We start from the raw sequence: 24,217 nt of genomic DNA on the forward strand, positions 1-24,217 counted from the left end.
GTCTTGACGTCAGGCAGGGAGGGTGGCAGAGCGGGCTCCTTGGTAGGGTCTGGTTCGAGCCCGTGCGTTGGAAGACTGCCTGGGAGCGAACACCTTGCTGACCCCAGGCTGGGGGCTGCCCATGCGGCCAGCCTGGTAATTCTGCTCTGTGTAGGGAAGCTTGGGTTTTAACGGAGGTCACTGGGTTCTGGACATGAAGTATCTTGTCTCCGAGGCCTAACAGGGCCAGAAGCCCAGGGAGTGGCGGTGTTCCAGCCCGCTTCGCTCAGGGATTGCGTGAGCTCGGCAAGGTGGCTCTTTCTGAGGAGACACTCTTCTTGAGAAGTGAGAGTCTTGGCGTCTGGTCAGAGGCGGACGGTGACTAGGGCTGGGGGCGGTCCTGGGGCAGGTCCGGGCGGACTTGTACATCGGTCTGCTCTTCTGCCAGCAGGAAACCCAAGTCTCCTCCCAAAGGGCCCATTGTGATCCAGGACGATAGCCTCCCCGCGGGGCCCCCTCCACAGATCCGCATCCTCAAGAGGCCCACCAGCAACGGCGTGGTCAGCAGCCCGAACTCCACCAGCAGGCCGGCCCTTCCTGTCAAGACCCTCGCGCAGCGGGAGGCAGAGTACGCAGAGGCCCGAAAGCGGATCCTGGGCAGTGCCAGCCCTGAGGAGGAGCAAGAGAAACCCATCCTCGACAGGTGGGTGCAGCTGATGGGATGGGACCGCTTCCCCGGGGGATGGGGCACCTCGAGGCGACCCACCCACCGGTGGCCTGGCTGCGAGCGGAGCGTCGGGAAGCAGAGTGAGTCGGAGCTGGGCCGGCCGGCCGGCTGCAGTGTGCCGGCATGCCCTTGTAAGCAGCAGGGGAGAGTGGCTTTTGTTGGTCATCGCTGCTCAGAGCTGCCTTCTTCTACATAGAGACAGACAGACGGAGGGAAAGATAGAACAGCACAAGAGCCCTCGCCAACGGGACAAACCCAGACTGGAATCTGGGCAGGGTGCTTGACAAAGCGGACACGTCCCCTCGCTGACCCAGTCCTTCACCTTCTGGAGCTTAAGGCCACGGGCTCTGGTCAGCATCGGAGTTTGGGGCGACCTCTCAGCTGTCAGCTACTTGTACTTGGTCTCTGCTCTCAGAGCCCGAGCTGGAAAGTCAGGCAGTGCTCAGACCTGCCTCCCCGCATCGCGCGGGCGGCCAGCCTTCTGCTTGGCACGAGGAAAAGCCGACTCGGTGCCGAGGTGCTGGTTTTTTGTTTTTTTTTCTTTTTTAATATTTTAATGAGAAAGTAGACATGGGGGAGCCATGGGGTGGGACCTCAGAGCCTCAGGCCAGGAAGGGCTCTTGCAGAACCGTGACGCTGTCTCCCCGGCTCCCGCCCTCCCTGAGGTTTTCTGAATCTTGTATAAGTCTTCCCGTTCCCGGCGTCTCCTCTCTCGGCTGGCCTACAGGCCGCACGGCTTCAGTTTGTTCCCACCCAGCCAGGCTGCGTTTGTTCAGATGGTCTTGACTTTGAGGGGCCTCCTTAAAGCTGGTATCCCGGGACTTGAACAACATCACCTGTGTGCTTTGTTCCTTCAGGTTTTTGTTGTTTTTTTAATTTTTTTTTTAAATTATTTATTTTCCCTTTTGTTGCCCTTGTTGTTGTAGTTATTGTTGTTGATGTCGTTGTTGTTGGATAGGGCAGAGAGAAATGGAGAGAGATGGGGAAGACAGAGAGGGGGAGAGAAAGACAGACACCTGCAGACCTGCTTCACCGCCTGGGAAGCGACTCCCCTGCAGGTGGGGAGCCAGGGCTCGAACCGGGATCCTTATGCCGGTCCTCGTGCTTTGCGCCACCTGCACTCAGCCTGCTGCGCCACCGCCCGGCTCCCTGTTCCTTCAGTTTTTACCGTAACCGTTCTCTGTCCCGTGAACTTTCTCCCGACAGCGGCAGGAGTCCATTTCCTTTTAGTCTTGTAGTGAGGCACCTCAGCCGGCCACTAGCTGGGGGTTCGGACAGAAGCAGGATGGAGCAAAGGCCAGTGTTGCCCTGATGAGCTTTGGGTAGCGGTCTTCCCCTCAGCCTGACGCCGACGGCTCTAGAGTGTGGACCGTCCTGCCTCTGAGCAGGACAGGTGCCTGAGTCTCGCCCTGGTCTCCAGGCGGGCTGCGGCTGGGGGGCAGCCCGGGGAACAGGGCCTTCCCGCTTGGGGGCTCTGAGCCTGCTTGCCAACGCTGAACAGGTTGGGTCGAGGACTCTCGGGCCTTTGCTGGGTTCCTTCTGAGGCTCCCCTGTGATCTTCTTCCCCTCAGGCCAACCAGGATCTCCCAGCCCGAAGACAGCAGGCAGCCCAATAATGTGATCAGACAGCCTTTGGGTCCTGATGGGTCACAAGGCTTCAAACAGAGAAGATAAATGTGGACAAGAGAGGATGCCACCGCCGCCGCCGTCACCGTTACCGTTACCGCCGTCACCGTTACCGCCTCCGGGGCTGTCTGCCGTGGGCCGCACTGCCGTGGCAGACAGCTGGACTTGAGCAGAGGGAACGACCCGGTTTACTTGCACTGTGACCCCTTTGCTCCGCCCACTGTGACCTTGAACCCCATGCACTGTGACCTCCCCCATCTCCCCTTCCCACTGTGATTGGCATGTCTTACAAGGGCTGTCCCAGGTCCAGGGAAGGGAGAGGGTGGGGGCTCGGGGAGGGTTGGGAGGACCCAGCAAGGACTCAGAGTAGGACTCTACCAGAGTAGAGAGGCAGTGCCACTTGGCCGCTTGGGGTAAAGCCAGTGCCAGCAATAACAGTTTATCATGCTCATTAATTTGGGATTTCAGAACACAAATGAGAACTCCCACCCCCCCACCCCACCCCCCCACCCCCAAGTGCATGTCTTCATCACTTAGAAGTAAGTTCCATTTGAAAATACCCTTTCCTTTCCTTTTTTTTTTTTTTCTTCTTCTTCTCTCTCTCTCTCTCTTCCTACTTTTTGTTTATACAGATATCTGATTTGCAAGCAAAAAATGCATGGGAGGGGTTTTAGCAGTTTAATGAATTTTTAATTGGGAAAGGGTAGTTTGGTAGTCTACTTAAAAATGTTTCTGGGAAATTCACCAGAGACGTTGACCAATAGGATTTTGGTGAGCTTAGCTTCTGTATTCCTACTGCCACCCAGAAAAGGGGCAGGGCTCTGCAGCCCCCAGGACAGATGAGCACCCCATGCCTATACCTCTCTCCCCCCAGCTAAGTCCAGGGCACCTTGGCTCTGCTTGGAGACTGGGCTGGCTGTCTAGGCTCAGAGAGCCTGGGGAGAGCTTCAACCCCACCTCTAGTATTTTGGGAGACGGGGAAAGTCGAGCAGACTTCCCCTTCCCAGTACCCCTCAGGGTAGTTCCCTACCAGCCAGGCTTGCTACTTGGTGAAGAAAGCAGGGAACGAGTCTACTCCTGGGCTTAGGAGTAAGGCCTGCTCGGTATTTACTGTCGGCACCAGGAGGACCGGGAGAGAGTCTGAGCCTCCTGCCTAGCGTGGCCAGAACGGGGGTCGATCTCCCGCTCCAGAGAGGCCTGAACCCTCCGCGCGCGGTCTGTGAGGCACCATCTCTGCTGGTGGCACCAGCTTGGTAACTGTTCCTGGCGCGTTTCCTGTGGGAAATCACCGCCTCGACAGCAGACCGTTGAGAACCCAGGTGAAGGGAGGCAGCGCGTCGCAAAGATCGGCCCTAACGGACTTGTTTCTCCGTAGCCGAGGCCACCCGTCACCTCGTTTTCCAGAGCCATGGCCTGGACTGAGGACGGTTCCCCCCCACCCCTGGAGCCTGGCGCTGTCCTTGGACTGCTTGAGTCGTAGAGGCTTAGAGGCTTAGAGGGCCGCCGCCCAGAGCAGCTCTGTGCAGTCTGGCTGCCCTCAGGCTGCCGGTCTCCGCCGATGCGCTGCGCCTTATCCCTCAGCCAGCCAGCCAGCCAGCTCCCCGGCTCGGTGGGCGAGTTCTCAAGTGGCCGGCGTGATGTTTTGCGAGTCTGATTTCGCAGGCCCGTTGCAGCGTGGGTTTGCCCGGTTCTCAGGCTTCCCCGGCTGGAGCGTAGGCCAGGCCCACAAGCCATGCCCCACCACACCGCACCGCCCCTTGGGAGGAAGGACCGACTGCCAGCGGAGGCAGCCGCTGGTCCGCAACACAACCTTGGAGCTGCGTGCGGCCGCAGCCAGGAGGTAGTCTGCAAGCAGACCGGAACAGAGCCCCGGCGCTGTGAGGCCACGGGGCGGCTCCGAGGGGCATTACCTCCAGGAGTGAGCCGGGGAGGTGGTTGGCTGCTGCTTTTCTAGTTCTACTGCCCTAAGTCTATATTATGAATGTGTAGTGTCCACCTGTCGTGTGACAGTTCTGGCGCGTCAGTGGGAAAGGTGCCGAGGTAGGCCAGGTGGCAGGTAGGCAGGAGTGCTGACCGCTGGGCGCGGGGCTGCCTGTACGCGCCGCCTCTGGTGGGGGCGAAGGGGAAGGCTGGCTGCTGGGTGCCCAGATGGAGGACTGCAGGGCATTGGTGTCGCCACCTCCCTGCCCACTGTGTGCCTGTCACCACCCACCAGCAGTCATACCCTTGGCCTCCCAGATGGAGAGGTGGCAGGCAAGATGAAAGAAAGAAATGAAAACAGGAACCTGTATTGTGTTGGGGGCGGGTGGGAGGGGAGATGGGAGAGCGGTTTGGATTCTGTGTGTGTGTGTGTGTGTGTGTGTGTGTGTGTGTGTGTGTGTGTCTGTGTCTGTGTCCCCGTGTGCGTGCATGCATATTTTTTTTTCTTTTTGGTAGTTGTCTTAACTTTCCTTAAATGCACCCCCCTCCCCTTTTTGCAAAGCTGCAGGCTTTGGCTTGGGAAACCCTCGGGGGGTGATGGGGGCAGAAACCTGAGGCTGCTGCCCCTTTGTCTGCCTTCATGGTATTGTCCCCTTCCCTCAGCTCCTCCCTCTCCCCATGAGCCAGGCCTCAGACCTGCCAGCTAACCGCTTCCCATGAGCCACTACTCTGATGTCAGCCTATAACCAAAGGAGCTGGGGCCCAAGCCTGGTGACCAACCCTTCTCAGCCCACTCAGTCAGGGTGCTCCCCACCTGCAGGCAGGAGGCAACACCCTCTCTGCTACCATCAGCCCCTTCCAGAGCCCCCTGCCCTGCCCTGCCCTGCCCTGCCCTGCCCAGTCCAGCCATACCCTGCTATGCCCCATCTGGGGGTGCTCTGCTCAGGGATGGGCGGCAGGGCTGTCCCAGCCTCCCTGGTAGGCAGAGACTCTGGAAACCTCTAGGGTCCTGCCTTCTGGCCGTGTGTGATCCCAAGGGTACGCGTGGGCCCCTTGGGTGTCTGAACAGAAGGACACGGGAGGGAGGGCAGCACCCCTGCCGTCTGCTCTGCTCTGCTCTGCTCTGCAGGTCTGGCGGGCAGCTGTCCACCTCGCTCCATCCATCCCATCCCACCCCGCGGACTCCTGAGTCGGCAGATTAAGCATTTTATAAATTGTATTTTAAATACATGTTTTAAACTTGTCAGAGCACTGTCCTCATTTCAGTCCCCAGCCTCTTAATTTCTTGCCACGGTTGTTTGACCGCTGGGGAGCTACTTCTGCTCGCTCCCTGGGCGGGGCTCTCTCTCTGTATCAGCGAGCTAGGCCTGGGCTGGTGAGGGGCGCGGGGCGTGGGGAGCAGCACCCCCAACCTCTAGGTCCAAGGGAAGCCGCGTGGGGCCTGGGGCTCTTACCGAAAGCATGGCTGAGGCTGGACCTGCCCTCGTGCAGGGGCTCCCCCTCTTAGAGGCCAGGGCCTTACCCTGACAGCTTCCCTTATGTCTGCCACTCCCTTGGGGCAGGGCGGGAGGGAGGATTCCTCCCCTTGCGGGGCTCCTGGTCTAAGTCGGGATTTAGGGTACTAACGGTGGCTCACACAGTGGAGTGTGCCCGTTAGCAAGGAAAGGGCCAGGATCTGAGCCCAGGGCCACCAGACAGGTGCGGGCAGGGGAGAAGCTTCATCAACTCGGGAGCGGTACTGTGGTTTCTGTCTGTGTCCCCATCACTCTACGGAGAAAAAGAAGAGAGGTGCTTCTGGGAGTGGAGGGGCAGGCAGCAAACCCCAGTGGTAACTCTGGTAGCAGAGAAAAACAAAACAAAAAGCACAGAGCCTGAGGGCACCTCTAGAAGGACACCCTTTAATGGTTTTATTCTTTCTCAGTGAGAGAGACACAGAGAGAACACTGCTCAACTGGCTTATGGTGGTGCTGGGAATCGAACCTGGGACCTCAGCATCTCAGGCATGGAAAGCTTTCTCAGACCATCATGCTGTCTTCCCCAGCCCTAAAAGGAGACCCTCTTGGGGGGGGCTGGGTTTTGAGGTGAACTTTGCCACAGGGGTTCCTAGGCCTGGAGAAAGCCGGGACCGGGAGCCTGTACTCGAGGGCCCAGAAGAGAAGCGGAGGAAGACCCTGGAACCTTCCCTGGTAGCAGACACAGGCTGAGGCTGTCGGTGTTTATTGGCTCACCAGGCCACAGCAATATCCAGTGCCGGCCCCTGCCCGACGGCCCATCTGTCTGCAGACCTCGAACAGCTACCCCGGCAGGACTCCACAGGGTCAGTGGGTTCGAGCCAACATAGAGCCAAGCCACTTCCGCCCGTCAGAGCTGTGTTCCCTAGGGGAGGGGTGGGAAGGAACGAACGAACGAGTGTGGCCACGAGCCTGGGCAGGTGGGAGGGAGGCGTTCCCTGGGCACCATGGAGCTGGTGGCAACGAGTGCTCTCTCGTGCCAGGTGCCTGGGGGAGGCTGCTGTGGAGTGAGTCTCCGGCCATCTGCCAGGCCAGCTGCCGCTCTTGACATACGGGGTTGTCTGCCGGGGTTATTGCTGGAGCTCAGTACCAGCACTGCCAATGGCATTTCTTCCCTTTTTTGTTTTTGTTTTTTGTTTCTTTTTTGTAATTGGATAGGACAGAGAGATTGAGAAGGGCGGGGAGTTAGAGAGAAAGAGAAACACCTGCAGACCTGTTTGACTACTCGTGAAGCATCCCCCTGCAGACGGAGAGTGGGGGCTTGAACCCAGATCCTTGTGTTTGGTACCGTGGACACTTAACCAACCTGGTGCACCACCACCTGGCACCCTGTTTCTTTAACCAGAGCGCTGCCCAGCTCTCCCTTCCAGTGGTGCAGGGGATTGAACCTGGGACTTCGGAGCCTCAGGCAAGGAGGTCATTTTTCATAACCGTTACGCTATCTCCCTGCTCTTACATGAATTCAGACCTGGGCAAAAGAATTGAGAGTTTCGGCCACTTGTACAGCAGAGGCGGTAAGAAAGCCAGCCTGGGGCCTGTTTGGCACACCTGGTGGAGCACACACGTTATATTAACGTGCAAGGACCTGAGTTCAAGGCCCCTAGCCCCCGCCTGCAAGGGGAAAGCTTCATGAGCAATGAAGCAGTGCTTCCTTCAGTTCCTGTCTCTATCCAAAAAGGAAAATATTTAAAAAGAAAGAAAGGGGGAAAAAAAATAAAGCCTACGAGAAAGCTTGTTGAGCCTTGGGCACAAACAGGCACAAATACCCAGACTCGTGAACGGTCTCCCTGGCACACAGGCACTGGAGAAGGGCTTCCTGCCCGAGCAACAGTCTCCTGGCATCTGTGGGAAGGACAGACTCCCCATACAAAGGCCACGGGCGTCGTAAGGAAGGAGGTGACCGGTCTGCCGGAGCTCCCACCTGCTTCCTTGAGATCCTGGCTGGAAGAAAAAGCTCCGGATGTCAGGGCCCAGGTAGGTGGGGGGGTACTGGTCCAGCACGTGGTGGCTTCCCTGCTTCCTGCAGACCATCTTCTTATCCAGCCGCGGGCAGAGCGGGATGCAGGGCACTTGGGCGTAGGGGCTCTGCAGGTTGTCCGCTGTCGAGGGAGGAGGGGGTCGGAGCACACACCCAGTGCTGGCAAGCACCCTGACCCCGCTAAGATCCTGGCCTTGCGTAGCGGGTAACACGGCGCTGTGCGGGCAGGTCACTTGGCCTCTGAATCGCCCGGAAGCTAGAGAAGCTAGTGCCACCCGCCTCAGCAGATGAGGAAGATGCAGGGGTAATGCGGACCCAGCGTTTGAGTGCTAAGTACGGGTAAGGGATACAAAGTTCTACCCAGCGTTTGACTGAGTGCTGAGTACAGGTAAGGGATACAGTGTTCTTTTTCTGTTGCCTCCAGAGTTATCGCTGGGGCTGGGTGCCGGCGCTACGAGCCCACTGCTCCTGGAGGCTGTTTTTTCCCATTGTATTGGATAGGACAAAGAGGAATTGAGAGGAGAGGGGGAGGGAGAGAGGGAGAGAGACAGAGACACCTGCAGACCTGCTTCACCATCTGTGAAGCTTTCCTCCCTGCAGGTGGGGAGCCGGGCGCTCCAACCAGGCCCCTGCGCGGCCCTTGTGCTTTGGACGGTGTTTAACCAGGCGGGCCACTGCCTGGCCCCCAGGCTACTGAAGTTCTTAAAAGAGAGATGTCTGGGGGTCGGGCAGTAGCGCTGCGGGTTAAGCGCACATGGCGTGAAGCGCAAAGACCGGCATAAGGACCCTGGTTGGAGCCCCTGGCTCCCCACCTGTAGGAGGGTCACTTCATGGGCGGTGAAGCAGGTCTACAGGTGTCTTTTCCCCTCTCTGACTTCCCCATCTCTCTTGATTTCTCTCTGTCCTATCCAACAACAACAACAACAAAACGACATCAATAATAACCACAACAAGGGCACCAAAAGGGGGAAAAATAGCCTCCAGGAGCCGTGGATTTGTGGTGCAGGCACGGAGCCCCAGCAGTAACCCTGGAGGCAGACAAAACAAGATGTCTTTATAGTAAAGTCCTGTCAGCATGGTAGGCACACCGCAGAGAGACTGTGGACAGCGCCTTGGTGCACTGTGAGCCCTGCAGAGTGAGCTGCACCTGTGGTGGGAAGGAGCTGGGCCCAGGGAAAGGTTTTGGAACCCGGGGGCCTTAGGCAGATGGCTGAAACTGCCTCAAATACAGCTGCTCATTTGTAAAGTGGGGCATGTGAATATATGCACAGATGTAACAAATGGTACCGAAATATGCCTGTCTAAACCGCACACACACACACACACACACACACACACACACAGGTAAGAGCAAGTTTTCCCAGCGGACACTGAAAAGGAGGCTTGGCGCCAGGAGGCGGCACACCTGGTTGGTCAAACACTCACATTACGGTGCACAAGGACAAGGGTTCAGGTCCCCAGTCCCCACCTCCAGGGGCAAAGCTTTGAGAGCGGCGAAGCAGGGCTGCAATTGTCTCTCTGTCTCCCCCCCTCTCTTCTCAGTTTCTGTCTTTATCCAATAATAAGAGACTTGTTGGGGGCCAGGTGGTGGTGTATCTGGTGAAGCGCACATAGTACTTACTACGCTCATGGATCCAGGTTCAAGCCCCCGACTCCTCACCTGCAGGGAGGAGGCTTCACACTCGCTGAAGCAGGTCCGCAGGTGTCACTCTCCTTTTCCATCTCCCCCCCTCCTCTCTCAATTTCTCTCTGTCCTAACTAATAAAAAGAAATAAATAAAAGTAAAAACTGGAAAAAGTGGCTCCGGGAGCAGTGGATTGGTAGTGCCGGCACCAAGCCCCAGTGATAACCATGGGGGCAATAAAAAGAGGCTTGTTTATAGAGAGGGCTGAGCTACGATTACTGCCTTCCCCTCTCACTCAGGTCAGGCTCTTGGGGTCCCGTGGCCAGGGGAAGCAGGAGGAGGACTCACTCCATGCAGAAAACCCCTGGGGAGGCAGGGGGACAGTCAGCCCATTGACGGATGCACGTAGCTAACTACAGAGCAGGAAGCCGGCTCCCCCCCCCCCCTTTCTTCCTGGGACTGGTTCTGTGGAGCTGGAGAAAAGTCGAGTGGACAGGGTTCCCACCATTCCCAAGGCTCTTACCATAGTTCTGCTGCTTCAGCCGGCTAAGGATTCGGAGGACTCTTCGTTCCGGCACGTCAAAATTTTCTACCTGCTGCTGGGCGTAAGGAAGCTTCTTCCTGGGCCGCAGCCTGCCTATGGTTGACTCTATCTCTCGGACCCTTGTGGTGCCTTCCTTCAGCTTCTTCTGGTAATAGCTGTGGGTGGGGAAGCAAGGCTTGCTTAGCTCAGCCGGCTGTGTTTACTTCACGCTCGTGAATCCCCATTCTGTCTGCTCACCTCTGAAAGCAGGGACAGAAGACGTGGGTGTTTTATACTTTATTGGATAAAGACAGCCAGATAGAGACGCAGAGAGGGGGAGAGAAAGACAGACACCTGCAGACCTGCTTCACCGCCTGTGAAGCGACTCCCCTGCCGGTGGGGAGCCGGGGGCTCGAACCGGGATCCTTACGCCGGTCCCTGCGCTTTGCGTCATGTGCGCTTAACCCGCTGCGCCACTGCCTGACTCCCTACCCGACCCCCTTTTAACTATTTTATTTACTTATTTATCCCTTCCTCTTGATTTCTGGCTGTCTCCATCAAATAAATTAAGACAATTTAAAAAAATTTTTTTTTAAAAAGTAACAGAAGGTTTCTATTTCTTGTGTTCTCTGAGTCTAGGCACCTGCCTAGAAATTCTGGAACCCCTTCATGGCACGGCAAGAAAGAATCCTGCTTGCTGTCGAGGCTGCTAAACTCGGAGGGGTGTTAGTTGTCATGCTTCCCACTGAGAGGGAAATCGCTGGATTTTGGTCTGTCCGATGCACAGAGGTAGCAGGCGAGGTCAGGCCTTAACAGGACCATCTGGTCTCCGGGATCGTGCTGGTCCCAGTCCGTGGCCAGTCGGGTGAGCCAGTATGGCTCCCTTTGGGCTCAAATCAGTTTTACTTGGGGTTCTTGCAAAAAAGAATCCTACCTACCAAAAATCCTTGACTGCCAAAATTGGAGGTACGGTTCCCACGTCTCCCGCCCTCTGCCCCACCAGCCAGCCAGCCCCACGCACTTGGTGATCTCCTCCAAGGCCGCTTCAGGTAAAGCCAGCATCTCCACCAGCAAGGACAGGATCTCGAAGAACAGGGTGTGAGGATTCGAGGGAGCCATGTCTGTCAGGGTGTTCTGTTCTGCGGACGTGGGAGGTGGCTGCCATTACACTGAGCAGTCCTGGGTGCCCACCCAGACCCTGCCAGCCTCCTGCCACCCCCTCCAGTGCCAACTGCCTTGAGCTCCACCCCCTGCTCACCCACAGAGCAGAAGAAGCGCTTGGTGTCTGTCATCACGGCCAGGAAGTCTTTGAAGCTCACATGGCCGTCTCCTGTGAGGGTTCAGAAGCAAAAGAGGACAGAGGCCTTCTCAGCGGGCCCGGGCATTGACGCACTGAGTGTGACAATGAGAAGCAGCTATCATTTCTGTAGAAAGGGTGGTGCGTGGGAGCCGGGCGGTAGCACAGCGGGTTAAGCGCATGTGGTGCAGAGCCGCAAGGACCCAGGTTCAAATAAAGATAATTTTTAAAAACATCCAGCAGAAAGAGAGAGGAGACACAGCAGAGCTTCACCCGGCCCCCACTTTCATGTTCTTTATCCCTCTGGGAGCATGGACCCAGGGTCATTATGCGGTGCAGAAGGTGGAAGGTCCGGCTTCTGTAACTGCTTCCCCGCGGAATTCACTTATTTTTAATGAGAGGGAGAAAAAGAGACGTCAGAGCACTGTTCAGCTCTGGTTTATGGTGTGGCTTGGGATCAAACCTGGGATTTCAGGGAATCAGGCCTGAGAATCTATTTATATAACCAGTATGCTGTGTCCCCAGCCCCAGATATCTCTATCCACTAAGTAAATAAAATGTTTTTTTTAAATAAAACTAACTAGATAAAAATTTTAAGATAAATAAAGGCAAGGGAAATTGCCCACTGCTTATGTAAAAGACCTTCTGTGCCAGAGGCCCCAAGGTCTGGGGTTTAATCTCTTTCACTAACATAAGCCAGAGCAGAGCAGTGGTCTGGTAAAAACAATTAAGTGGGGAGTCGGACGATAGCACAGCGGGTTAAGCTCACGTGGCGCGAAGCGCAAGGCCTGGCTTTAAGGATCCCAGTTCGAGCCCCCGGCTCCCCACCTGTAGGGGAGTTGCTTCACAGGCGGTGAAGCAGGTCTGCAGGTGTCTGTCTTTCTCTCCCCCTCTCTGTCTTCCCCTCCTCTCTCCAGGTCTCTCTGTCCTATCCAACCAGGATGACAACAACAGCAGCAGTAATAACTACAACAATAAAAAACAAGGGCAACAAAAGGGAAAATAAATGAATATTAAAAATTAAAAAAAAAAAAAAAAAGCCTCCAGGAGCAGTGGATTCGTGGTGCAGACACTGAGCCCCAGCAATAACCTTGGAGGGAAAAAAAAAAAAAGACCTAATTTCAATGAACGTCAGTCCCAGAAAGCACAGGCAGAGAACATGCTCAAAGCACCCAGTGGGCTTCCAGGGCGTGAGGCGAGTCTAACCCCACCTGGGGCCAGAAGCCTTGGCACTAGCTTGGTCTCCTACCAAGGTCATCCTCCCCTCCCCCACTCAGGATACCTGTACAGGATACTTGGTTGTTTTTCTTTCTTTATTGGGGAATTAATGTTTTACGATCAACAGTAAACACAATAGTTTGTACATGCATAACATTTCCCAGTTTCCATATAACAATACAACCCCCTCTAGGTCCTCTGTCATCCTTCTTGGACCTGGATTCTCCCCACCCACCCACCCCAGAGTCTTTTACTTTGGTGCAATACGCCAATTCCAGTTCAGGTTCTACTTGTTTTTGTTTTTTTTTTCTTCTGTTCTTATTTTTCAACTTCTGCCTGAGAGTGAGATCATCCCCTATTCATCCTTAGGATACTTTTTTTTAATATTAAAAAAAATTAATATTCTCTTTTGTTGTTGTCTCCTTTTTTTAATTGTTGTAGTTATTATTGATGTCATCATTGTTGGATAGGACAGAGAAATGGAGAGAGAAGGGGAAGAGAGAGGGGGGGAGAGAAAGACACCTGCAGACCTGCTTCACCGCCTGTGAAGCGACTCCCCTGCAGGTGGGGAGCCGGGGGCTCGAACCGGGATCCTCATGCCGGTCCTTGCGCTTGCGCCATGTGCGCTTAACCCGCTGTGCTACAGCCCGACTCCCCGTTTTTATTTTACTTTAAAGATTTTATTTATTAATGAGAAAGGAGAGAGAAAGAACCGCACATCACCCTGGTCCATGTGCTGCCGGGGACTGAACTCAGAAACCTCATGCTTGAGAGTCCAGTGCTTTATCCACCGCGCCACCTCCCGGACCACCCCGGGTCACTTCCTTTGCCGGGTGTTCTCTCTGCCGCCCTGAGCTGTACCACTTGATGGATCTGCTTGACAGTCCCAGTGCAGGCAGGTCAGGGCCCCCACCGGACGCTTGCTTGAAGCCTCTGCATTTCAGTACACATTCTTCATAAGATCTGGAGTTTAACTGAGGTTCTGACTGTGCGCTTAACCCGGTGCACTACCACCCCACCCCAAGGGGAGGTTCTGGAAGGCAGGAAGCTGGTTCTGTTTCCTTCTGCACTGTGTGCTTGGGATTTAAGATTGGGAGGTCTTAGCAATGTTCTCTCATCTGCATGGTGAGTAAATGATGGTTCCTGAGAGTCGGGCGGTAGCACAGCGGGTTAAGCGGACGTGGTGCCAAGCACAAGGACCGGCTCAAGGATCTCGGTTCGAGCCCCCGGCTCCCCACCTGCAGGGGAGTCGCTTCACAGGCGGTGAAGCAGGTCTGCAGGTGTCTGTCTTTCTCTCCCCCTCTCTGTCTTCCCCTCCTCTCTCCATTTCTCTCTGTCCTATCCAACAACAACAACATTAGTAACAACAACAACAATGAAAAACAAGGGCAACAAAAGGGAAAATAAATATTTAAAAAAATTTTTTTTAAAGTAATGGATGGTTCCTAAGCTTAAAACATCCTCTGGGATGGGGTGAGGGCTGGTGGGTAGTGCTCCTGGTTAAGAGCACATGTTACCATGCACGAGGACCTGGGTTCAAGCCCCTTGTCCCCACCTTCAGGGGGAAACTTCAGGAGCAGTGAAGCAGTGCTGCAGGTATCTCTCTGACTTGTCTCTCCCACTTCCCTCTCCATCTCTCTCTGCCCTGTTAAATAAATCAACAATCCCTCTGAGTGCTCAGTACTGAATTCCCATGCCACGGGAGAGGCTTGGGGCACAGAGAAAAGATGTGTTGCCCTAGGTTATGTATAAGCCAAGCTGGATAATTCCAGGAGAGTGTGTGTGTGTGTGTGTGTGTGTGTGTGTGTGTGTGTGTGTGTGTATGTGTGAGTGTGTGAGTGTATGTATGTGTGTGCTTGAGTGTGTGTATGTTTGTATGTGTGTGAGTTTTTGTGTGTATGTGTGTGTTTGTGTGAGTGTGTGCGTGTTTGTGTATGAGTGTGTGTGTGTGTGTGTGTGTGTGTGTGTGTGTATGTGTGTTTGCTCCTGAAAAGGTCAGATATCTAGACTTTTTGTTTGTTTGTTTAACAAGAGCACTGCTCAGCTCTGGCTTATGGTGGTGAGGAAATTGAACCTGGGACTTTGGAGCGGTAGGCATGAGAGTCTCTCTGCATAGCTATTATGGTGTGTGTGTGTGTGTGTGTGTGTGTGTGTGTGTGTGTGTGTGTATCACACCAGATGTCTAGTAGTCTAGTAACTGAAGCCCAAATCCCCCACACCCTGTGTTAAGCCAATCACACTACTTATTACTCTATTCATCCTACACCCTCTTATTTGTCCTGGATATTTCTTTTTTTTAATTTTTATATATTTATTTATTTTCTCTTTTTGTTGCCCTTGTTGTTTTTCATTGTTGTAGTTATTATTGTTGTTCTTGTTTATGTTGTCGTCATTAGAACAGAGAGAAATGGAGAGAGGAGGGGAAGACAGAGAGGGGGAGAGAAAGACAGACACCTGCAGACCTGCTTCACCGCCTGTGAAGCGACTCCCTGCAGGTGGGGAGCCGGGGACTCGAACCAGGATCCTTACGCCGGTTCTTGCGCTTTGTGCCACGTGCACTTAACCCGCTGCGCTACCGCCCGCCTCTCTGTCCTAGATATTTCTATCACCAGGAATGCCCTTCATCCTTCTCTCCATGTCTGACTACTGCTAACTCTTTCACAATTTGGCTCAGTTAACACCTCCTACAGGAAGCCTTCCTGATCCTTTCCTCCATGCCACTTCAAGTGCTATTTCCTTTGGTGTCTCCTAATTTCTGTAGACAGTCTTGGTGAGCGACTTGCAGGGAAAGTCTCATGGACCTCATACTTTTTTTTTTTTTTTTTTTTTGCCTCCAGTGTTGAATCCACTGCTCTTGGAAGCCACTTTTTCCATTTTGTTGCCCTTGTTGTTATTATTATTGCTGTTGTTGTTGGATAGGACAGAGAGAAATGGAGAGAGGAGGGGAAGACGGGGGGGGGAGGAAGACAGACACCTGCAGACCTGCTTCACCTCCTGTGAAGCGACTCCCCTGCAGGTGGGGAGCCGGGGCTCGAACCAGGTCCTTTCGCTTTGCACCACTTGCCCTTTTCCTGCTGTACTACCGCCCCCCCCCCCAACATCTTTTTATTCTTGGTGCCAAGCACAGGGATGGACAGACAAGTGGGCAGTTAATCCATGTTTAGTGGTTGGATAATAATACTCAAGGGTGGGGGCTGACTACACGCATTAAATGTTCAAGTATCTGGAACATGATGGCAGAGGACCTAGTGGGGGTTGTATTGTTAGGTGGAAAACTGAGAAATGTTATGCATGTACAAGCTACTGTATTCACTGCGGACTGTAAAACATTAATCCCCCAATAAGGAAATTTAAAAAAAGTTCACGGAGCCATGTTCAAGCCCCAGTCCCCACTTGCAGGGGGAAAGCTTCACTAGTGGTGTGGCAGTGCTGCAGGTGTCTCTCTCTCCCTCCTCTCAGTTTCTCTTTGTCCTATCAAATAAATAAAATTTAAATTTTTAAAGAAACAATACTACCAGCAAATATCTGCCGGGTACATTCTGTGAAGCAGGTGTCGTGGCCAGTGCTTAGCCTGTATGATCTCACTTAGTCTGTGTAGCGGCTCGGTGAAATGGATACTGTTTTCAATCCCTTTTTATTTACTTATTGTTGCCTCCAGGGTTATTGCTGGGGCTCGGTGCCAGCACTATGAATCCACAGCTCCTGGCAGCCTTTTTTTTTTTTTTTTTTTTTTTGTCGTTTTATTGAATAGGACAGAGAGAAATTGAGAGGTGAGGGAAAGATAAAGAGGGGAAGTGGGTCAGGCAGAGGCGCACCTAGTTGAGCGAACACATCACAGTGTGCAAGGTTGTACTTCAAGCCCCTGGTCCCCACCTGCAGGGTGAAAGCTTCATGAGTGGTGAAGCAGGGCTGCAGTTGTCTCTGTGTCTCTTTCCCTATCTCCCCCTACCCTCTCAATTTCTCTGTCTCTATCCAATAATATATAAATATTTTTTAGTATTTATTCCTTTTTGTTGCCCTTCTTTTATTGTTGTAGTTATTATTATTGTTGTTATTGATGCCATTGTTGGATAGGACAGAGAGAAATGGAGAGAGGAGGGGAAGACAGAGAGGAGGAGAGAAAGACAGACACCTGCAGACCTGCTTCACCGCTTGTGAAGGGACTCCCCTGCGGGGGGAGGAGCCGGGGGCTCGAACCAGGATCCTTACTCCTGTCCTTGTGCATTGCACCACCTGCGCTTAAGCCACTGTGCTACCACCTGACTACCAATAAATACAATTTTAAGATTCTAAAAAGAGAGTGAGAGAGAAGACACCTGCAGACCCGCTTCACGGCTTGTGAGGCTACCCCCTGTGGGTGGGGAGCTGGAGGCTCGAACCGAGATCCTTGTGCAGGTCCTTGTGCTTAACCCGGTGTGGCCACTGCCCAGCCCCTCCAACCCCTTTTATAGATGGGGAAGCCGAGGTTTAGTAAAATCCAGTGACTTGCGCAAGGTCACACAGCTGGCAAGACAAGTGCCCAAGGCACATGGGCATGTCTGAAGAAGCAGATGCAAGGACCTGCCAGAGAGGGGCAAGAGACCATCAGCATCTTGGCACCAGGAGGCAGGGCTTGGTCAGCTCTGGACCCCTAGAACCTGGCACAGAATAGGTGCCCGGTGAGGGCCAGGGCCAGCGACATGATCTGTGGCTCCAGGGCATAAGGAAAGAGCAGAATGGAGCCCCTCCTTCAGAACACAGGCGGAATCTGTCTGTTGCCCCAGAAACCGCAAAGGCACCCCAGCCACCCGCCTGTGAGGCCGAGTCCCCCTCACCGTCGATGTCGGCGCTCATCAGGGCGGCCTCCACCTGGGCTGGCATCAGGGAGATGCCCACAAACAGCAGGGTGTTCTCCAGGCTGTGTGCGTCCACCTCTCCGTGGCCTTTGAAGATGTCAAAGTAGCTGCGGAAGGCTGGGCCGGGCAGCAGGGGACATAAGTTGGTGGAGACAGCTCTTGGGGGTACAAATCGTCTCATCCCTTCCTGCCACCCCCGACCCCAGTGTCCTTTCTCATGGTGGCGGAGTATTGAGGCCAAGGGAGCTGAAAGAATAGAAGTGGAGGGGGGTCGGGCGGTAGCGCTGCGGGTTAAGCACACATGGCATAAAGTGCAAGGACGGTGGAAGGATCCTGGTTCGAGCCCCCGGCTCCCCACCTGCCAGGGGAGTCGCTTCACAGGCGGTGAAGCAGGTCTGCAGGTGTCTGTCTTTCTCTCCCCCTCTGTGTCTTCCCCTCCTCTCTCCATTTCTCTCTGTCCTAGCAACGACGACATCAATAACAACAATAATAACTACAACAATAAAAAGAAACAAGGGTAACAAGAGGGAATAAATAAGTAAATAAAAAATCTAAAAAAAGAGAAAGAGGTGTGTGCATATATTAATATGTACAAAGACCTGCACTCAAGTCCCTGCGCTCCATCTGCGTCGGGGGGAGGCTTCACAAATGTTGAAGGAATGCTGCATGTGGGTCTCTCTCTCTCTCTCTCTCTCTCTCTCTCTCTCACCCCCAGGGTTATCGCTGGGACTCAGTGCTGGCACTACGAATCCACTGTTCCTGGAGGCCTCCTCCCCATTTTATTGGATAAGACAGAGAAATTGAGAGAAGACAGGAAGACAGAGATGGGGAGAGACAGACACCTGCAAACCTGCTTCACCTCTTGTGATGAGACAGTCCTGCAGGTGGGGAGCCGGGGGCTTGAACTGGGATCCTTACGCTTCACAGTATGTGCGCTTAACCCTGTGCACTACGGCCCTGCACCGTCTTCCTCTCCTCCTCTCCCTCCCTCCATCTCTCCCTCCCGCCTTTTCTCTCAATTTCTCTGTCTCTATCCAAAATAAAACATATATATATGTATATATATCCTTTTTAAAAATGGGGAGTCGGGCGATAGCGCAGCAGGTTAAGCGCAGGTGGCGCAAAGCACAAGGACCGGCGTAAGGATCCCGGTTCGAGCCCCCGGCTCCCCACCTGCAGGGGAGTCGCTTCCCAGGCGGTGAAGCAGGTCTGCAGGTGTCTGTCTTTCTCCCTCTCTGTCTTCCCTTCCTCTCTCCATTTCTCTCTGTCCTATCCAACAGTGACAACATCAATAACAATAATAACTACAACAACAATGAAAAACAAGGGCAACAAAAGGGAAAATAAATTTTAAAAATTAATAAAAGGAATAAATAAATATTTTTTTAAAAGTCTGTGTGGCTGGGTGATGGTGCATCTGGTTGAGTGCACACGTTGCAATGCATGAGGATCCGGGTTCGAGGAAGCTTCATGTGTGCTGTGGGTGTCTCTGTTTCCCTCTCTATCTCCTTCTTCCCTCTTTCTTTATCTTTTTTCTTTTAATATTTATTTATTTATTCCCTTTTGTTGCCCTTGTTTTTATTTTTGTCATTGTTGTTGGCTAGGACAGAGAGAAATGGAGAGAGGAGGGGAAGACAGAGAGGGGGAGAGAAAGACAGACCTGCTTCACTGCTCAGGTAGACAGTAGAATGGCTATGCAATCAAATTTCAAGCCTGAGTTTCAAGTTTTTGAACTCCCAGGTTCTGTTCCCCCGCAGGTGCTTAGCTGGGGGCTCGAACCGGAACCTTCACACTGGTCCTTGTGCTTCACGCCACGTGTGCTTAACCCGCTGCGCTACCGCCTGGTCCCTAAGAGTTAGTTTGAGTAATCATTATGCTCACCTCAAATAAATAAATCTTTACAAATAATAATAAAGGGGACCAGGAGCTGATTGACTGAGTGATCTGGGAATCGAACCAAGGTCTCAATCCCCAGCACCACTATAAGACAAAGCTGAGCAGTGCTCTGATCTCACTCTGTGTCTTTCTCTTTGTTTTTCTCTCAAGAAAATAAAAAAAAAATTACTAAGGAAGACAGAAGCAGGCAAGCATCCCCAGGACAGCCCTGGCAGCAAATGATGATACAGAAATGTCAGGAAGTTGTGAGGATGTGGTAGAACCTGGCAGGTCTTGACCTGAGGAGTGTGTCTATCCTGTCAGTCTCTCTACCAAGAGGTTGAGCAAGGAGGGACAGGAGTAACCCCAAAGGTGTGCCCCATCTTATCAGACTCCCTGCCTCACAAAGCACCCTGCATTCCTGATACCAGGGCCATTAGATAAAAAGAAAGGGGTAGATGTCAGGAAATTGAGGAGCCTCACAAAGCACCCTGCATTCCTTAAAACATTAAGCCAGCTCCCCCTGCTCCATCCTGCATTCCTGATACTATGGCCTAGCTACATAATCATTGTTTTGCCTGAAAGATCCCCACCCATTCCATTCCTTTCATCTATCTTCTTTCTACCCTCAAGACCCTCCCTGCCTGTGGGGTAGTATTAATCCCACCAGATAAAACCCTCGCAACAGTTGCTAACGAAGTTTCTAACTTCCAAGCTCCTTTTGCCTTTCTCCACCCCTTTCCTAGCCATTTCCATCTCTGACTTGCCACTTCCGGGGTCTACCCTTTAAAAGCCTTGGCTCCCTGATCAATAAAGATTTTGCATTGCCTCGCCTCGAGCTTGGTTCCTGAGTCATCTCTCCCGTGTCGCTGAGTGAGTAGCAGCCCAGGCTGGCTCCGGTCATGTTCTCTCGAACCCAGAGAGTACACGCCCGGGAAGAGGCACCCCCACGCTAGCCCGGCACAGAAAGCCAAAGAGTGGGTCAGGGCGGGTAGGCAGAAGTGCCTGAAGCCTCCAGTGTTTGAAAGGCTTGTCAGTCCCATGCAGAGAATCTGTTCTGCCGCTGAGCTGCCAGCTGGAGCCCAAATGGAGGCCAAGTCCTCTACCCAGCAGGCAGTGTGGTGTGAGCCCGGGTCAGCCTTCTACTCTGCACTGTCCTGAGCAGGACAGACTGCTGGACCCGGGGCACAGGGTGGTAGTATGCTCTCTACCTCCACCCTGCCCTGCGGGGGGCACCCCAGGGGGCTGGCCATACCCTCACCTTCCTCTTGCCTCAGGGTGAGGTGCTCCTCCGACTTCTCCTTCCAGTTCTGAAACAACTTCAGCAAGTTGCTCTCGTCACACTCGGTGGGTCTGTAGGGAACAGAGTCGGGGCCCAGGAGACACATCCAGCTACATGCCCCCACCCTCGGGCCAGAAGGACCCCAGGGGCAGCTCGGGAAGGGGAGGAGCGGGAGGGCGAGTTGGAGGGGAGGACTGCATGGGAGGTAGGGTTCGAAAGCAAAGGAGGAGGTCCATGGCAGTGATGCATCTGGTTTCCATGTACATTACCATGCACAAGGGAACTGGGTTCAAGGCCCTTGTCCCCACCTACTGGGGAAGCCTCACACGTGGTGGAGCAGGGCTGCACGTGTCTTTTACTCTCGCTATCTCCCCTTCCCTCTCAAGTTCTCTCATCAAATTAGAAAATAGTAAATAGGACTGAGGAGACAGTAGAATGGTTATGCAATCAACTTTCAAGCCTGAGTTTCAAGTGTTTGAAGTCCCAGGTTCAGTCCCCAGCACCGCCATAATAAGCCAGAGCTGAGCAGCGCTCTGGTTTTAAAAAAAAAAATAATAATAACAAACAGCAAAATACTGAATAAATGCAAAATAGGGAAAGAACGATAACAGAGTCAGAAAATGGGAATCTAGGAAATGGGATCTAGGAAATGGGATCTAGGAAATGGGATCTAGGAAATGGGATCTAGGAAATGGGATCTAGGAAGTGAGACTCGAGGGAAGATGACCAGGGATGTAGCCAGGGGACCTACGGGGAACAGGGCAGGAAAAAGAATCTGGCCAAGAGATGTCAGGGACAGTAGGACATGACTGCCATCTCCCGTGTCCTTTCTGGGATGCCCCTACCGTGCCAGGCTCCTCTCATAGTTCTGCTGTAAGAATTCCATCCTTCTCCAGCTCATATCTGGGGAGGAGGCCGGGACGAGGGCCCCTATGGAGGCAGGAATAGGCCCAGGGGCCGGCGGCCGGACCCAGGATGGGGCTGTGGCAGGTGCTGAGTTGGGAGGTTTAGGCAGGCTTGGGGCTGAGTTGCCAGCCAGGGTAGAGGTGGGCATGGGGGTCAGGGTCCTGGGGGACTTCCGGTTCTGCAGGGCCCGGGCTTTAGTGGCCCTTCGAATCATGGCTTCCTCTTCTTCCACCTCCAGCAAGCACTTCATGAAGCCCTGGCAGGTGGTCTTAAGGCTCTGGGCCATGGTGGTTAGCGTGGGGGGCTGAGGCTGCTTCTGCACATCGTCCAGCGACCTCCACTCTTCAGAGTCCTTCACCACCTAGGACAGGATGGGACGGACAGGAAGCCGGGAGCCCCCCGGCCAGACTGTCCCCCCACGTTTCTCTTCCCTACTCTCCAAGGTCTATTCACAATGCTTCCCCTGCTCTCTGGCTTCTTAGAAAACACCTCCCAGCACAGGTGGTGCAAGGACCGGCATAAGGATCCCGGTTCGAGCCCCCGGCTCCCCTCCTGTAGGGGAGTCGCTTCACAGGCGGTGAAGCAGGTCTGCAGGTGTCTATCTTCCCCCCCCCGTCTTCCCCTCCTCTCTCCATTTCTCTCTGTCCTATCCAACAATGTCGACATCAATAACAACTACAACAATAAAACAAGGGCAACAAAAGGGAATAAATAAATATAATAATAAAATTTTAAATGTTTATTATTGGATAGAGACAGAGAGAAATTGAGATGGAGGAGGGAGACAGAGAGGGATAGAGAGGGGCCAGATGGTGACACACCTGGTTGAGCGCACCTGTTACAGTGCGCAAGGACCCGGGTTCAAGCACCTGGTCCCCACCTGCAGGGGGAAAGCTTTGCAAGTGGTGAAGCAGTGCTACAGGTATCTCTCTGTCTCTCTTCCTCTCTATCACCTCCTTCCCTCTCAATTTCTGGCTGTCTCTATCCAATAAATAAATAATAAAAATAATAATAAGGGGTGCCGCTGGTAGTGTACTCAGTACAAAACACAAGGACCCTCGCAAAGATCCCGGTTCAAGCCCTGGATCTCCACCTTCAGGGGGAAAGTTTCACTAGTGGTGAAACAGGTCTACAGGTGTCCAGGTGTCTTTCTGACTCTCTCCCTTTCTATTTCCCCCTCCCCTCTCAATTTCTCTCTGTCCTATTCTATAAAATGGAAAAAATGGTTGCCAGGAGCAGTGGATTCATAGTGCAATAAATAACCCTAGAGGCAGAAAAAAAAAAACACATTGAGAGAGTGAGGAGAACGGGAGTCGGGCAGTAGTGCACCGGATTAAGCGCACGCAGCTCAAAACAGTGAGGAATAGAGACAGAGAGACGCCTGCAGCCCTGCTTCACCACACGTGGAGCTTTCCCCTGCAGGTGGGGACCAGGGGCTTGAACCTGGGTCCTTGAGCAGTGTAATGTGTGCGCTCAACCAGGTGCGCCACCACCTGGCCCCGTATGATCTTCTGAGAAGAAACCTCTCCTGACATTAAGAACTCCTCTGACCACAATCCCTGTTCTCTGCTTGCTTGCTTATTTATTTAATATGACGCCAAAAAAGTTCCGTATCAGACCGAGAGTGAGACGCCAAAGCCAAAACACCACTCCAGTTACACGCAGTGCTGGGGCTTGAACCCTGGGTTCCACATTTGCAAAGCAGTCACTCTCTCTGCTGCGCCACTCCCGTGTGCGGTGGGACTCCCCAGTGTTTGCGAGAGGGAAGGGAATGACCCCCGCAGAAATGGAGACTGGGAGCAGAGGGAGTGCGTGATGAATTAGTGGAGGCGGGCACAGCACAGCACAGCAGTTGATGGACACAGACAACAGTTCACACAGCTCCCACGTCAGCATGAGAAGCAGTGCTGTCCTGTGACACCCCGAGTGAACAGGGGTGGGGGTGGTGGAGGGGTGCACATGGTCAGGGTGCAGCCAGGAGCCTCTGACGTCAGCTCCGCAAATAAGAACCAAAGCCTGTCGTTGAAACAGAGTTTCGCTCCAACTTGGCGAACTACTCAGGTGCAGGAAGAGGGGAAGTGAATTTTTGGGGTCCAGCTAAGGCTGGGGTTTGGCCAGTAAATACAGCAGCAGGAGGCCCAGGCAAATGAGGGTTGTGGATTAACAGGCTACCCAGTCAGACCCAAAAACTTAGCAGCTGGCAGAGCTGGGCTGGGGCTGCCGCAGCCTCCCGTGTCTCCAGGGGCTTCGAGTGGATGGAGGGCGAGTGGTCAGAAGAAATTCACACTGGTGTGCAAAAGCCATGGCTCGGGACCCATCACACTCTCCTGCCTCGCCTAGTTTGACTCCAAAGGCCATCCTGCGTCTCCCTCAACTCCTTCCCCTGCCTCCCCCTGCCTCCCCCCCCATTTCCATCACGACTCTACTTACTGGTGGAGAAGCAGGTACTGGTGCTGGCTGAGGCTCCACAGGTTTACCCCTGAACAAGGGAGAAATCCTCACAGTGGGGAAGGGGCTCATCTCAAGGCTTGACCTAGTACCCACAATCTCTTAGTCTTCCCAGATACTCGAGACCAGCACCCAAGCCTCTCCCTCCTGATAACCTCATCTCAGAGGGCCCCCTCATTCTCTTAGATCTCCATGCGGATAGGGGAAGATGGAAACAGGCTGGGGGATGGATCCACCTGCCGACACCCATGTCCAGAGCCCTGCCCCACTAGGGGAAGATAGAAATAGGCTGGAGGTATGGGTCTACCTGACAATGCCCATGTCTAGAGCCCTGCCCCATTAGGGGAAGACAGAGACAGGCTGGGGGTGGGGATCCACCTGTCAACACCCATGTTCAGTGGAGAAGCAATGACAGAAACCAGACCTCCCACCTTCTGCTCCCCAGAAAGAATTGGGGTCCATACTCCC

General features: G+C 53.6%; 2 protein-coding genes across 8 annotated transcripts in view; one reads left to right on the forward strand and one right to left on the reverse strand.

The window, feature by feature from the left end:
* SZRD1 (SUZ RNA binding domain containing 1) overlaps positions 1-5,498 on the forward strand; it is a 30,532-nt gene extending 25,034 nt beyond the window's left edge. For 3 of the 6 annotated variants that reach the window (XM_060200925.1, XM_016188424.2, XM_060200927.1), the window contains 2 exons: positions 428-682; positions 2,278-5,498. In XM_060200925.1, coding sequence (XP_060056908.1) covers positions 428-682; positions 2,278-2,380 — 358 coding nt within the window. In that variant the 3' untranslated portion in view covers positions 2,381-5,498. The remainder of the gene's footprint in view (positions 1-427; positions 683-2,277) is intronic. The other 3 variants (XM_060200926.1, XM_016188425.2, XM_060200928.1) reach the window with 1 other exon arrangement.
* Positions 5,499-6,439: 941 nt separating this feature from the next.
* The window catches only part of SPATA21 (spermatogenesis associated 21), a 30,803-nt gene continuing 13,025 nt past the window's right edge, over positions 6,440-24,217 (reverse strand). Inside the window, exons 5-13 of one of the 2 annotated variants that reach the window (XM_060200883.1) lie at positions 23,732-23,780; positions 21,241-21,662; positions 20,375-20,466; positions 17,218-17,355; positions 11,147-11,218; positions 10,910-11,027; positions 9,889-10,064; positions 7,685-7,862; positions 6,440-6,628 (exon numbers count right to left, since the gene is read on the reverse strand). In XM_060200883.1, the coding sequence (XP_060056866.1) occupies positions 6,571-6,628; positions 7,685-7,862; positions 9,889-10,064; positions 10,910-11,027; positions 11,147-11,218; positions 17,218-17,355; positions 20,375-20,466; positions 21,241-21,662; positions 23,732-23,780 (1,303 nt within the window). In that variant the 3' untranslated portion in view covers positions 6,440-6,570. The remainder of the gene's footprint in view (positions 6,629-7,684; positions 7,863-9,888; positions 10,065-10,909; positions 11,028-11,146; positions 11,219-17,217; positions 17,356-20,374; positions 20,467-21,240; positions 21,663-23,731; positions 23,781-24,217) is intronic. The other variant, XM_060200884.1, reaches the window with a different exon arrangement.

The sequence above is a fragment of the Erinaceus europaeus genome, chromosome 11 (genome assembly GCF_950295315.1).
Source record: "Erinaceus europaeus chromosome 11, mEriEur2.1, whole genome shotgun sequence".
NCBI lineage: Eukaryota > Metazoa > Chordata > Mammalia > Eulipotyphla > Erinaceidae > Erinaceus > Erinaceus europaeus.